This window comes from Oryzias latipes, chromosome 4, assembly GCF_053564925.1.
Source record: "Oryzias latipes strain Hd-rR chromosome 4, Olatipes_Hd-rR_3.1".
In the NCBI taxonomy this organism is placed as follows: domain Eukaryota; kingdom Metazoa; phylum Chordata; class Actinopteri; order Beloniformes; family Adrianichthyidae; genus Oryzias; species Oryzias latipes.
Window position 1 is genome coordinate 1,704,245 of NC_136240.1, and position 15,006 is coordinate 1,719,250.

General features: G+C 42.3%; 1 protein-coding gene across 8 annotated transcripts in view; it reads left to right on the top strand.

Moving 5' to 3' along the window:
- The window catches only part of clocka (clock circadian regulator a), a 62,976-nt gene that overhangs the window by 3,453 nt on the left and 44,517 nt on the right, over positions 1–15,006 (top strand). For 3 of the 8 annotated variants that reach the window (XM_078946470.1, XM_078946474.1, XM_078946476.1), the window contains exons 2-13: positions 1,398–1,466; positions 2,321–2,434; positions 8,591–8,800; positions 8,887–8,978; positions 9,119–9,178; positions 9,811–9,959; positions 10,039–10,130; positions 10,212–10,301; positions 10,394–10,514; positions 10,608–10,721; positions 10,794–10,912; positions 11,898–11,980. In XM_078946470.1, the coding sequence (XP_078802596.1) occupies positions 8,959–8,978; positions 9,119–9,178; positions 9,811–9,959; positions 10,039–10,130; positions 10,212–10,301; positions 10,394–10,514; positions 10,608–10,721; positions 10,794–10,912; positions 11,898–11,980 (848 nt within the window). In that variant the 5' untranslated portion in view covers positions 1,398–1,466; positions 2,321–2,434; positions 8,591–8,800; positions 8,887–8,958. Of the gene's footprint in view, positions 1–1,397; positions 1,467–2,320; positions 2,435–8,590; positions 8,805–8,886; positions 8,979–9,118; positions 9,179–9,810; positions 9,960–10,038; positions 10,131–10,211; positions 10,302–10,393; positions 10,515–10,607; positions 10,722–10,793; positions 10,913–11,897; positions 11,981–15,006 lie in introns of those variants that run through there. The other 5 variants (XM_078946471.1, XM_078946477.1, XM_078946472.1 and 2 more) reach the window with 4 other exon arrangements.

Consider the following 15,006-nt stretch of genomic DNA (forward strand, 5'->3'; position numbering starts at 1 on the left):
AGCTTACACCGCCCCAATAGCCGCTGTGTGTGCTAGCGGTCCGAGCTCTGCACGGGCACACACTTTTACCGGAACACCCGGTTCTCCTGAGTTCGGTAGCTCGTTCACGTAGAGCTGCGGGACGGATCACAGTCCCAAGTCTCCCACACGTAACAAAGCATCCTCCCTTCCCCTCAAACAAAGCTGTAAGTCTGTCATCTCTGCTCAGAGACATGGTCGCTTGCTCCACCGGTCCACCTGACTAATCAAGTGTGGGAGAGGACTACTTCTTTTCTATTTTGTTTGTTAGTTTTTTGTTTTTGTTTTTTTGTTTGTTAAAGTCACTTCCCTCAGTTTACATTGGATAATCGCGGATGAGTCATTAGTTGGGAAATAAAATAAAGTAATAAAGTAAAATAACGAATAATAATAATTATATAAGAACGAAAAATTAACACTCCGTCCCCCCCGATGGTTTGCTGCAAACATCGTCAACTGAAAATTTAAGGGATATCGCTCAACCCTATTGGGGACCACTGATTTAGTGGATGAAGAAGCTCAAATAATTTTCCACCATGAGAGGGTGATAAGACCACGAATGGATGTTGGAAAGAGAAACCTTTTTACTTTGATCTAACTTAAGTTAGCTTAAAAATAACACGTAGTTTTCAGACAGTTATTTTACTTTCATTTAGTCATATCTAATCATATTAACCCAGGGTTACCAAGTTGAGCGTAATTACGCTAACTCATATCCGGTCTTTTGGAACCGACATACCCAGAGTAAGCAAGTTCAGGCGGATATCAGCCAGAGTTCAGGCTTAAAGTCAGGGTAGTTTAAACATGCTTTCTGGAATACCCCCTGAAGGGGCCAAAGGGATTTTACTTTGCTCTTAAAACTTAAGACTTATTTTCACATTTTTAACTCCGATGAAATGACTTCCCTCTCCTTGGTGAACAGCTCACCTCTTTTAAATTTCTCGTTCTCCGTGAAGATAATGAGTAGTGGTTTTATCTGAGAAATGCTGTACAAACAGATTGTTGTTTGCTCAAAGTAACATGAAAATATTGTTAAATTGTGCTTTGAGTTTTCTGTTGCAATTCTGGCATGTTTTCCTGATGTTTCTGCAAATGTAGGGTTTAAGGAAATAGTTTGTTTGAGGCTGAACATGTTTATGATTATGGTTTTGTGGTTTGTCTCATTGTTGGCATACTAAAGTGGTCTGCGTCTTCCAACGTTCTGTTTGTTGTCATTGATGAGGTGGAGAAATTTTCCCAAGTTGAGGAAATTTTCAGAAGGATTCAAATATTTGAAAAATGAGCTTTCAAGTACATAAGAATGAGGACCTCTGGGCTGCGCGGGTGTTTCTGCAGTTCAGTGGGACACACACTGACCCACATGTGTTTTTGTTCTGCAGGTGAAGCCTGAAGTGCACAGTACTCCTCCTGTAGATGAGTCAGCCAGTTAACCTTCACTCAAACAAGTGGTAAGATTTCTGCATTTAACTTTTACAGTAATGCTTTTATTTTTTATTTTTGGATTTCCAGATACATTTGTTGAATTGTGTTTTCTTGCATTTTTTAAAATTTCTTCAGATTTTTGTCTCACTGTGTTTTTTTTCCTTTTTTTTTCCTGTTGCTGTTAAAGTGAGTACAGCTGTGATGAATTTTCACCGACTTTTAGCCTTATTCCTTGTGGGTTCAGATCTTCATGACTATTGAAACTCTGCTAGATGTTTGTGTCGGTTGAACCCAGCGGTCACATTAGCAGTTTTCCAGCAGAGCACCATCTGGAGAACAGAGTTATGGAATATAGTGACTTTTGATGTAAATTATGATTTAACTGAGTTAAGATGTTTGATCTGAATCACAGCACTGCCTAGATATTTACCTGAGCTCATGTCATTACATGGTTTGTTATGCTTAATCATAGAAAATGTTACATGTACAGCAATTTTCCGTCAAAGTCTGGGTACCTGGGTCTGCTTTGGGGCAGTTTAAGCTGTTTTCAGGATATGTGTTTTATAGTTTGATCTATTTTGCTAGTTTCTCTTTTCTACTGTTATCCATTCCCAACTCTTCCATTGTAGAGAGGGCAACAGGCGACCTCCTGAGTTGTATTTATCTCAGTGCTTTTCTCTATGAAACTGTTGAACCACACGTTGCATTTAAGGATGACTCTAGAAAGTCATCACAAGCCTCTGTTCTGAAGACAGCTGCTCAGACGTGTTGTTTTCCTGGTCTGGCCTTTCCGTTTGTGGAAAAGACACAGTTTTCACAGTTAAAAATAGAAGACACTTGTGTTTTTTTCACCATTATCTTTTTCTTCATCTCTTTTTAGGAGCTAGTTGTTCCACACCATCCTGTCATTCACTCCACCTCCTCCATCTATAGCAGGGATCGCAAACTGGATTGCTCAGGGGGCCAAAATTCAAAACACGCTGAAGGTCTCGAGGTGAACAACATACATCTTATTGAACACACTAAAACTAATCCTTTAAAATTAACTTTTTATAAACATAGAAATAGACTTAAAACATTATTCTGGAATAAATTAAATTAAACCTTTAATTTCTTATGTTTCCTTCATATATATATATTCTGTCAAAAGTAAAGAAGTTAGAAATAAAATAAATTTAAAAGAAAGAAAAAACATTGACATGTCTTTACTCTTGTCATTTTATATAAAAAATAAAATTACATTTTAAATATACAAAAAGATTTTGCTCTCCATACAAATATATCCTGTCAAAGTTACACAAATCCAAAATAGGAATATGCTGCATAATGTGAATCAATATGAATCAAATTTGTGCTTTTCAGCCATCAAATTCTGTTTTTTCTTTGCTCTTGTATCATTTGATCAGAGCTGGACGTCTGGCATCATTTTTTGTCAAAAGGTTGGTTTGTGTTTGGTGTGAGTTTCTGTGAAGGAGCTTCTCAGGATGGACTGCAGCAGCTCATCAGTGAGACGTTACCTGTCTGCTGTTTTGTTAGTCTTCATCACTGAGCAGAGCTTCTCACACAGAAATGTGCATGCAAACATACACAAAGTTGGAGCTACATGTACACAGAGCTGGGGCATTTCTGCATAAACTGTTCAGATCCTGCAGTGTCGTACTTTGCCTTCAGTTTGCCAAAACACTGCAGCTCCATCTGAAGTTTCAACATCAACAGCAAACGGGTCCTGAAGCAACTCAAAACTTTTTTGTCCTTCAAATTTACCAAAGTGCCACGCAAACTCAGTGTGCTCAGCTTCTAAAGCAAAGTGCATATTTGATGTTTGTGTCATAATTACATAATTACAGCCACATTTGCTCCTCAAATGAGACACACAAGTTTATCATTAACGTCAGGAAACATTTATTCCGCCTCTAAATGGTTTTAAAAAGGCTGTTTTCAGAATCAACTTTTTCTCTCTGGCATCATAATGGCATGTGTTTCACCAGGGCAGCTGAAGTGCTGCATTATGGGATCTGTAGTGAAATGATGCCATTGTTATATTTCGTTGGGCAGCTGAAATGCTGCATTAAGTAATCTGTAGTGACTTTGTTATCAGTGCTACATTTCACCAGGTCATTAATAACAATAGTAGAAAATATTCTCGCAGGGTGGATAACATTACACAGCAGGCCAGATGTGGCCTGTGGGCCTTGACTTTGACACATGTGATCTATAGGCTGACTCATTTTCCAAGAAATCAATCAGCATGGTGTTGATCTGTTATGTAAAGGTGCAGTAGTGGGTAGGGTTGGGCGATGTCCCCTAATTTGGCCGTTGACGATGTTTGCTGTCAACCATCGGGATGGACGATGACATCGTCGGGGGGGGGGTATTTTTAAATTTTTCGTTCTCATATAACTGCTATTCGTTATTTTGCTTTTTTCATTTTATTTCCCAACTAATGGTTAATCCGCGATGATACAGTATAAACTGAGGGAAGTGACTTTAACAGAAAAAGTAACAAGCAAGATAGAAAAGAAGTAGTCCGCTCCTGCACTTAACTAGCGAAGTGGACCGGCGGAGGGCGGATTTACAGCTTTATGTTTGATGGGAAGGGGGGGGGGGGTACATGAGCGGTATGTGTGGGAGATTTAAGACTGCGATCCGTCCCGCAGCTCTAGGGGTACTACCTACCGAACTCAGAACCGGGTCTAAACGTGTCTGAGCACAGCTCGGATCGTCAGCACACACAGCGGTTTGAGCATCAAAGCAGAAATGTCGCTCAGTCCTTAGAAAACATTCAAACAATCACGTGGATTTGTGTTTCCAGTCGTGTCCCGACTAAATAAAGGCTGATGTTATTCACAGGATGCAGCGCCACCCAAAGCTAATGTTGTTAGCCCGTGTTAGCATACTGCTAATCCTGGCTACGTTCAGAAAAAGCACTGACCACATGGATTAAAATTCAAATGATGAGCGAACAGGTGTTTGATAATAACCGTAACATTATTAAAAGCACGTTTAGAAGATCGTCTCGTATTTTACCGAGCTGACATGTCAATATATATAGCTGCTCGCCGCTGTTATCGTTTTGTATTGAATTGTTACCTTCAATAAAGTTTGGAAAAAAAGCCGCTCGGCGGAAGTTGTATCCTCTTCCGGTTTTCAAACTGCGCATGTGCGAATACTGCGCGTGTGCGAATGATTTATTCCGACCGAAATTGTGACCTTAGTGAACGTTTTTATATTCTGAAAACATTTTTCTGGGCCCATGTACACGGTTGGATTCTAATCCGACCATTGATCCCATCAAGATATTTTGTACATGTAACCGCGGCTTATGATGTCGACGCGCGACGTGGCGGGGGCGTGGCATCACGATGGTGGTCTCTCCATCGGGATGTCAGTCACCCATCACGATGGACGATGATATCGTCCATCGGCACAACCCTAGTAGTGGGTGTAAAGAAGTGTTTTTCAACATTTTTTGAGCCATGGCACACTTTAACCTTGATAAAAATCCAGCGGCACACCAGCATCCAAAAAAAAAGGAGAAACTCATAGTCTGTATTGATCTACAGTCCCTCCGCAATCTTACATGCATTTTTGTGAAAATTGTGGCAGAAAAAGCTGGAAGCTGCAGGTGTTTTTCTAAAAGATGTAATAAAAGTTAAGTTAGAAGATTTTAAACTGTTTGATGTGTGTTCATTGTGGTTTCAAGACGTCAAAGGAAGACTCATTGTGTGCTGAGACGCTGTCACTTTAACCCTATGCCTCATGGGAGATGTAGTCCAAACTCCCACCGATGGCAGATAGACTCGCTTCTCTGAGCTTCATTGTTTTGTTCACTTGTTCCACGGTCTGACACCGGATTCTGTGGAAAGCTACACCGCTAAAGACGAGCTTTAGCTGGTATTTTTTTTAGAACTGAGAAACTTTATGAGCATAATCAGAACAAGGAAGTTAAGACTTTAACCACTTCTGATTGGTCAGACTGATGACGAATGATTAAGCCTCCAAGAATTATCGGGGAAGACAGTTAAAGGGGCGGGACTTTTCAGAAAACAGCTTTAGTTGCAGCTAAATCGCGGTACCGTCATTCTTATAAAAATGTCTTTAATAGAATCAAATAAACACAAAGAAAAAAGTATTTTATTATCCTTCATCTTCCTAATTACTCAGTGTTTTATCAGGACCTGTTTGGATGATCACAGAGCTGATATCCTGGAGATGGGAAATGTTCTTAGATCAGTGAATGAGGGTTTTTTCCCACGTCACACCTGACCATCTTCCGCGGCACACTGGTTGAAAAACACTGGTGTAGAGGAAATCCACCTGAATACTCAGTATGTATTTTATCTAGGAGGCCGATATTTGGATGATGCATCTTTTTCTAGAGAGCAAAGGAACATCATTGTGTCGTTTTGACACGTGTTTGTGATAACATTACACTGAAGCACTAATAAGAACAGGGAATGCTGAAAATTCATTATAGAGCTGACTCGGTTATCATCAATGCACAGAGGAAGTGACCTGCTTTAATACTAGAAAAAAAGCTTAAATTGTGGTACCATAAATAAATAAATAAACAGATGTTACTCAGTCATTCTATTGGTCAGAATAACCATTCTTGCTCTGGTACCTTATTTTAACATGTTCTTGAAAATCATAATTTTTTTTTTCCGTCTTTTTTTTAAACTTTTTCTGTCCAACAGCTGGGCAGACAGATGAGAGCTGAAGGCCTCTTGTGTTGGACATATTTTACTTTAACAACAGGGGTTATTAATCTTCAGACAAACCAGAGGTATGTCTGAATAAACCCCTTTTGTAATTGAGGCCAAACTTTATTCATTCATTAAATTACTTCTGCAGGAAATGCTTTCCATTTTTCAAAAGATTTTTCAGTGTTTTAACCTGGATATATCATAGTTTTGGTCATGGAGCTTTTTTAAACATGTTTTGATTATGCCAAAGTCTTGGTCCTCAGACTTTCCGGCTCTGGATTTGAAAGCTTCTTCAGCCTGCATGTTGTACTCAATTGTGGAGAAATTTGAACGGACTGTTTTTGTTCTGCATGGTGAGCCTGGTTGCTATGGTGCTGCCCATTGGCAGTGTGGCTCTGCTGGCATCTCAGTTCAGGGTGTGGTGGGTGTGTGGGGAGAGGCGCCACAGACCCACATTAGTGATTCACTTCGTCAGAGCTCTGCTGCTGTGAATATGAGCCACCGTGCACGCTCACGCCTACATGCCAATGTGTAATCAAGGCATTCTGCAAAGCCGGGAGAGCAAAAGCAAAGCACTGATTTCAGTCTGTGATTTGACATCAATGAACTCATTAGAGATCATTGATAAGGGCCCAAGTCCACAATTTTTCAAAATAGAGATATTATATGTTCTATGGTCTTCAAAGGAAAAGCTGTCTGATTATGTGCAAAAAATGTCCCAAGTCCGTTTTAATGTATTGACTATCCTTGACATTTAAAATACATTAAGTGCAAAATTCCTGGACTTGGGCCTCTCTTGCATGGGTTTTGCTTTCTCCCTTAGATGGCAGCACTAGTTATTCAATATGGCTGGTTGGATTGTTCACCCACTAATAGAGCACAGCTCAGCTGCAGCTCACCGCTCCCCCAGGTCAAATGCAGAGAAGAATTTCCCCATTGTGGGATGAATAAAGTATCAATTATAAAACCATTTCCTGGAAAAACAAACCTCTTGGACTTGGGCCCCTTTTGAACTAACCGATTCAAATGTGTTTTTTTTTACATGCGCTTCTAATGGTCGATTTATGCAGTGTTATGGTAATGACTAAAAAGAAAAACATCTTAAATTCCTGCTTTTTTTCCAAATGTTTTATATTCTTTTTTCCCTGATGCTTGATTAGCTTCTCGTTGCGTCCTGTGACTTCATAAGAAAAGTAGAAGTTTAACGAGCATTGGTTGGATTTTCCGCTCACACTGACGGTTTGTGAAGGCCCTCGTCATGTAATGTCGTCCGCCCGTATAGCATTTTGTTGTCATGAAGCGTGCCGTGTTGCTGGCGAGGACAGGAAGGTGCTGCCCGTGGAACTATAATTAAGGTAGATGGGAAGAGAAGGAAAGTAGGTTATTGGGCCAGCAGGTCAGTGAAGCGCAGATGACATCACAGTTATACAACCCCTGCTTGCCATGTTGCACAACACTTGCTCTGCACTGAAAATAGTTTTCAGTCAGTGGTTACATTTCTACTCCAGGACAGCTTCATTTTCGTACACCTTAAATTGTTGCTCATTTTTTGACATCGACTCATTTTGTTTCTCAGTCTGTCTTCCTCAGTGCTGTTTTTCAGTTTCTGTAAAGCCAAAAAGTTTATAGATAACCCGTTTCAACTCAAAGCTCTGCTACCTCGTTACAGTAATGTGGAGTTAACTATCTGAGATACCAGACCAGTTAAATCCGGTAAACACTGTTCCAGTGGTCAGAGGAGTCACATGCAGGGAGCATAAGGAAGGATAGTAATGAAGCCTCCTCTTCCTCCTCTCTGCTTCGCATTTGCAAATTAAGATGACAAATGATTTTTTTGTGAAAAACATATTTGATTAATTCCTCCTTGTATTTGAACAGTATTAAGAGACGGTTACGTTCGGGCTGTGTAAGGGATACAAACTGGTCCAGAAAATGGATGGAAGGATGAGAGGTTATATTTTTAAGAAAGTTGAAAAAATTACAACATAAGAACCACTCAGACATGCCTTTCATTTTCTGTTTTAGCTTTTTGTCTTTTATCTTCAAAGTTAATTCCATGTGGCATCAAGTTTTTGGTTGGTTAGTCTTAAAAGCTCACTTTATGAACTTAGAAATGTTCGGTCAAATGATTCGACTTCGTTACTTTTCTGAAAATTGTCTTATGGGACTTTTCTCAGAAATAGCACAGAGGTATCAGAACCTCCCAAACAGGTTCTAGAAGGAAGTAGGGCAAATATTTCTGCTATGGAGTCAGCAGACACTCACTTTGGTTTGAATCTGGGGTAAGCTTTCCTCCACAAAATCACCGATAAAGTCTGGGTGCAGAAGGAGGACACGTTAGTGAAATTTGTCTGCATCTCTGAATGGTGGAGATCAACATGTTCATGCTCTTTTTCTTTCTTTAACCTTTTTTAACCAGGGGGGTCTTTCTTTTTCTCACACAGACTCTGATGTTGCTGCCATGTGCAATACTTCCAACCAAAGCAGACCAAAATCCCATCTTACTGAACACCTAGACACATTCAGCGCTCTGACTAAAGCAGCACTCGGCCATTGTCCTCCAAGACTTCTGGAGGCTCACGCCCAGCACGGCGCAAGTGCTCAGGGCGAGCACTCGTCCAGCAGCTCGGTCCTCTCCCAGGACCGGCTATACGGTGGGTAAGGTCGGCTCTTTCTTTCACTGCTGTACAAAAAGTCAGTGAGATGACACTCACAATGCTGTTTTCCACGCCTTTCAAAGGTTAAGTTACCAATGTCTACCTCACGATTAAAAGATCCTTCTGCAACTCCACAACCCTGCACAAAGTAGAAAATGAGCTCCAGCATTGACCTGTGAGTTCAATTTTCAACCGTGTCAGCTTCAGATGATCACATACTCTTGAGATTCTTTTTCTAGAGATCAGTTAAAACAGAGTGCACACTTAGTATTTTGATTTGAATGTGCTGAAATTTCTGATGTATCTGCTGTGCAGAGATGACCGCAGTATCTTTGATGAGTTTATGGAAGAAGATGAGAAGGACCAAGCCAAACGGTATGATCCTGGTGGATTCTTCTGCTGCACATTCAAGTTTAAGAAGAAACCAATTCGGAGTGAAAAATTATTGTTAGATTTACAGCAATGCAAATGTGTCCAAACGTTTTCATTCATCTTTCTGACTTCTCATCTTTTCTTAGTATTTAAAAAGCTCCAAGTCTTGTTAGACGACAAATAAATCGACACGGATTTCTCCAAATTTCATCTCATTTTCATATAACAGTCAGAGATGTTGGGCTTTTTTGGGACAATCCAGAAGAATTGAGAATTAAACTTTGAAAAATACATGACTTGGACTTCTTTTACCTGAAGGTGACTTTTTTGGGGATAACATGGTGTCCATTTTTTAATGCTTCCTTTTCAAATCAAAGAAAAATAAATATTGTCTTTTGTATTTTTCCATTGAGTAATGGTTACATACATGCTAAGAGTGAATACAGTGAATCCCCTTGTTTAGAAATGATGAATATTAATGCATTCCTAATAATCAGACTGTTGGGTTGTGTTTGATCAAGTTTATTCATGAGCTACATAGTTGCTGGTATTTCCTGGAGTTTTGGTTGGGATTCAAGGTTTAAACAATGTGTCGTGAAGTCAAAGTGTTTTTCTTTTGCATCTCATTTTAACAGCAAGTCCCGAAACAAGTCGGAGAAAAAACGCAGAGACCAGTTCAATGTCCTCTTTAAGGAGCTCGGGACCATGTTGCCTGGCAATAACCGCAAAATGATCAAATCTACCATTTTGCAGAAAAGTATTGACTTCCTGCACAAACACAAAGGTAAGAAGCTGCCATGGCCACGGGGAGTGCAGTTCTTTCTCCAGGTGAATCCCTTTTCTTTTTTTCTCCTCTTTGTCAGAAAATTCTGCACAGTCTGAATCAGCTGAGATCAGACAAGACTGGAAACCTCCTTTTCTTAGTAATGAAGAATTCACTCAACTCATGTTGGAGGTAAAGCGGAGTTCCTGCCAGAACTTATGGTAGTTTGTTTTCATGTAAGTTACCAAGCTAAGGCTGAACCTCTTCTTTCAGGCACTAGATGGATTTTTTCTTGCAATTATGACTGATGGGAATATAATCTATGTTTCTGAGAGCGTGATGTCCCTTTTAGAGCATTTACCTGTGAGTATGCCCATGGTATTATCTAAGCTTCAACAAGCCATGACCATAAATGTTGCTTCTGCACTTGTCGCTCATGGACTTTATGGTTTTAGTCTGATCTTCTGGATCAGAACCTCCTAAACTTTCTGCCAGAGGGGGAGCAGTCTGATGTCTTCAAAGCTCTAACCTCCCATGTGATGGATGAACTGATACCAACACCAGACTGTCTGAAATGTAAGTGGAAATGTGATTTGGAACTTGACTTTATGAAGCTACTGTTTTGCATTTCAGGTTTACAGTTCTTGTCATTTTTTTCTTCATGAAAAGCAAAAAATCATCTAGAGTTCTGTTGCCACATGCTTCGAGGGGCATTCAATCCTGAACAGCCTGCTGTGTATGAATATGTCAGGTTCATTGGAAACTTCAAGCTCCTGAAAAATGGTAAATTGCACTAAAACGCTTTATTTTGTTTTTGTTTTAAATGTTTAATTTTTGTTTCATTTTCTCCCCTAGTGCCTAACAGTACTAGAAATAGTTTTGAAGGAGTGATCCTTCAGTCCCTTCAGTCATCATTAGAGGGCAGAGTTTGTCTGGTTGCCACGGTGAGGATGGCCAAACCACAGTTTATCAAGGTGAGAATGCGGACCCGCTTTCTCTTTTTGTTTGTCCACCATAATGTGCCAAGATTATTAAAGATAGTTTTGATGCTTGACACACTGAAATTTTTGTTGTTTGTTTTTAACATGTTCTTGTAACATTTTTCTGATGATGAATGAAGGACATATAAAAAGAAAATTAAGATTAAAATAGCATTTATGAGCATTTCTTCTTTCAAATTGTGTTAAGTCAGGAGCAGACAAAAAATGCAGTTTGAAAAGACTTTTACAGGCCACAAGCTCCCTGCTCCACTCCATTCTGATCCAGCCACTAGCAGACAAATAGATCCATGAGCGTCTGAGATTCTGGATTACAACTGGACGGCTGGATAGCTCTGATATCGCCATTTTTGTTGCACCAATAATGTTAGATTTGGGGTTGTGAGGGGCTGTGAGCTAGAAAGAGAGTGGATGATAGGCCTGCACAATATACCGCAAATTTATCGTTATCGCAATACCCAGCTTTGCAATATGCATATCGCAAAAGACAGTGAAAATCGCAATAAATCGTAAACCTTAAATGTGTTAATACAACCTTAAGGCAGCTTGAAGCATTTAAGAGAGGGGCTTTGCTGCAATAAAAGAACCATTACATATTAAATGTAGGGAGTAATAATGTTTTCATAATTGAGTTCATGTTTAAAAAATATTTGCATGCTGAAGATGGAACTGTTACATTAAGTTAGTGAGTCTGATTAGAAACCCAGGCCCTCCGGGTCAGGATGAAGCAGACTGACGTAATTGGGATTCCTGAATTTGTTTTAGTGAAGTTAATCTGCAGATCCATCTCTTTTAGATAGTTGTTTAAAATATTTTATTTACTCGGAAAGTTCCTTAATCTATTTTCCCGTTTGGGGATCAGTAAAGTTTATTCTTGTTTGCTGTTAAAAACAATTAGATGCTGTTTGTACTTTTTAAGGTGGATGATGTCTGTGACCAACATTTCTTTTACCTCTCATAGGAGTTGTGCACTGTGGAGGAACCGAATGAAGAATTCACCTCCAGACACAGTTTAGAGTGGAAATTTCTTTTCCTGGACCACAGGTACTGTTGTCAGTTTGGTGTTTCTGTCAGATGTGAAGCTGACATGTTTTTCCTGCTTCGTTTGGAGCACACACAGGACCAAAGACACACACAGAGGACCAGAGACACACACACAGGACCAAAGACACACACAGAGGACCAGAGACACACACACAGGACCAGAGACACACACAGAGGACCAGAGACACACACAGAGGACCAGAGACACACACAGAGGACCAGAGACACACACACACACAGGACCAGAGACACACACACACAGGACCAAAGACACACACACACGGGACCAGAGACACACACAGGACCAGAGACACACACAGGACCAGAGACACACACAGAGGACCAGAGACACACACAGAGGACCAGAGACACACACAAAGGACCAGAGACACACACACAGGACCAGAGACACACACAGAGGACCAGAGACACACACAGAGGACCAGAGACACACACAGAGGACCAGAGACACACACAGAGGACCAGAGACACACACACACACAGGACCAAAGACACACACACACGGGACCAGAGACACACACAGGACCAGAGACACACACAGGACCAGAGACACACACAAAGGACCAGAGACACACACACAGGACCAGAGACACACACAAAGGACCAGAGACACACACAGAGGACCAAAGACACACACACAGGACCACACACACACACACAGGACCAAAGACACACACACAGGGCCAGAGACACACACAGGACCAGAGACACACACACAGGACCAGAGACACACACACAGGACCAGAGACACACACACAGGACCAGAGACACACACACAGGACCAGAGACACACACACACACAGGACCAGAGGCACACACACAGGACCTAAGACACACACACAGGACCAAAAACACACACACAGGAGACCAGAGACACACACACAGGACCAAAGACACACACACACAGGACCAAAGACACACGCACAGGACCAAAGACACACACACAGAGGACCAGAGACGCACACACAGGACAAAAGACACACACACAGAGGACCAGAGACACACTCACAGGACCAAAGAAACACACACAGCACCAGAGACACACACACAGAGGACCAGAGACACACACACAGGACCAAAGACACACACACACGGGACCAGAGATACACACAGGACCAGAGGCACACACAGGACCAGAGACACACACAAAGGACCAGAGACACACACAGAGGACCAGAGACACACACAAAGGACCAGAGACACACACAAAGGACCAGAGACACACACAGAGGACCAAAGACACACACAGAGGACCAAAGACACACACACAGGACCAGAGACACACACAGGACCAGAGACACACACAGGACCAGAGACACACAAACAGGACCAGAGACACACACACAAGACCGAAGACACACACGCAGGACCGAAGACACACACGCAGGACCAAAGACACACTTACAGGACCAAAGACACACTCACAGGACCAAAGACACACACACAGGACCAGAGACACACACAGGACCAGAGACACACACAGGACCAGAGACACACAAACAGGACCAGAGACACACACACAAGACCGAAGACACACACGCAGGACCGAAGACACACACGCAGGACCAAAGACACACTTACAGGACCAAAGACACACTCACAGGACCAAAGACACACACACAGCACCAAAGACACACACACAGCACCAAAGACACACACAGCACCAAAGACACACACAGGACCAAAGACACACGCACAGGACCAAAGACACACACACAGAGGACCAGAGACACACACACAGGACCAAAGACACACACACAGAGGACCAGAGACACACTCACAGGACCAAAGAAACACACACAGCACCAAAGACACACACACAGCACCAGAGACACACACACAGGACCAAAGACACACGCACAGGACCAAAGACACACACACAGAGGACCAGAGACACACACACAGGACCAAAGACACACACACAGAGGACCAGAGACACACTCACAGGACCAAAGAAACACACACAGCACCAAAGACACACACACAGCACCAGAGACACACACACAGGACCAAAGACACACGCACAGGACCAAAGACACACACACAGAGGACCAAAGACGCACACACAGGACAAAAGACACACACACAGGACCACACACACACACACAGGACCAAAGACACACACACAGGACCAGAGACACACACAGGACCAGAGACACACACAGGACCAGAGAGACACACACAGGACCAGAGACACACTCACAGGACCAAATACACACAAACAGGACCGAAGACACACACACAAGACCGAAGACACACACGCAGGACCAAAGACACACACGCAGGACCAGAGACAGACTCACAGGACCAAAGACACACTCACAGGACCAAAGACACACACACAAGACCGAAGACACACACGCAGGACCAAAGACACACACACAAGACCGAAGACACACACGCAGGACCAAAGACACACACGCAGGACCAGAGACAGACTCACAGGACCAAAGACACACTCACAGGACCAAAGACACACTCACAGGACCAAAGACACACTCACAGGACCAAAGACACACTCACAGGACCAAAGACACACACACAACACCAAAGACACACACACAGCACCAAAGACACACACAGCACCAAAGACACACACAGGACCAAAGACACACGCACAGGACCAAAGACACACACACAGAGGACCAGAGACACACACACAGGACCAAAGACACACACACAGAGGACCAGAGACACACTCACAGGACCAAAGACACACTCACAGGACCAAAGAAACACACACAGCACCAGAGACACACACACAGCACCAGAGACACACACACAGGACCAAAGACACACGCACAGGACCAAAGACACACACACAGAGGATCAGAGACGCACACACAGGACAAAAGACACACACACAGAGGACCAGAGACACACTCACAGGACCAAAGAAACACACACAGCACCAGAGACACACACACAGAGGACCAGAGACACACACACAGGACCAAAGACACACACACACGGGACCAGAGATACACACAGGACCAGAGGCACAC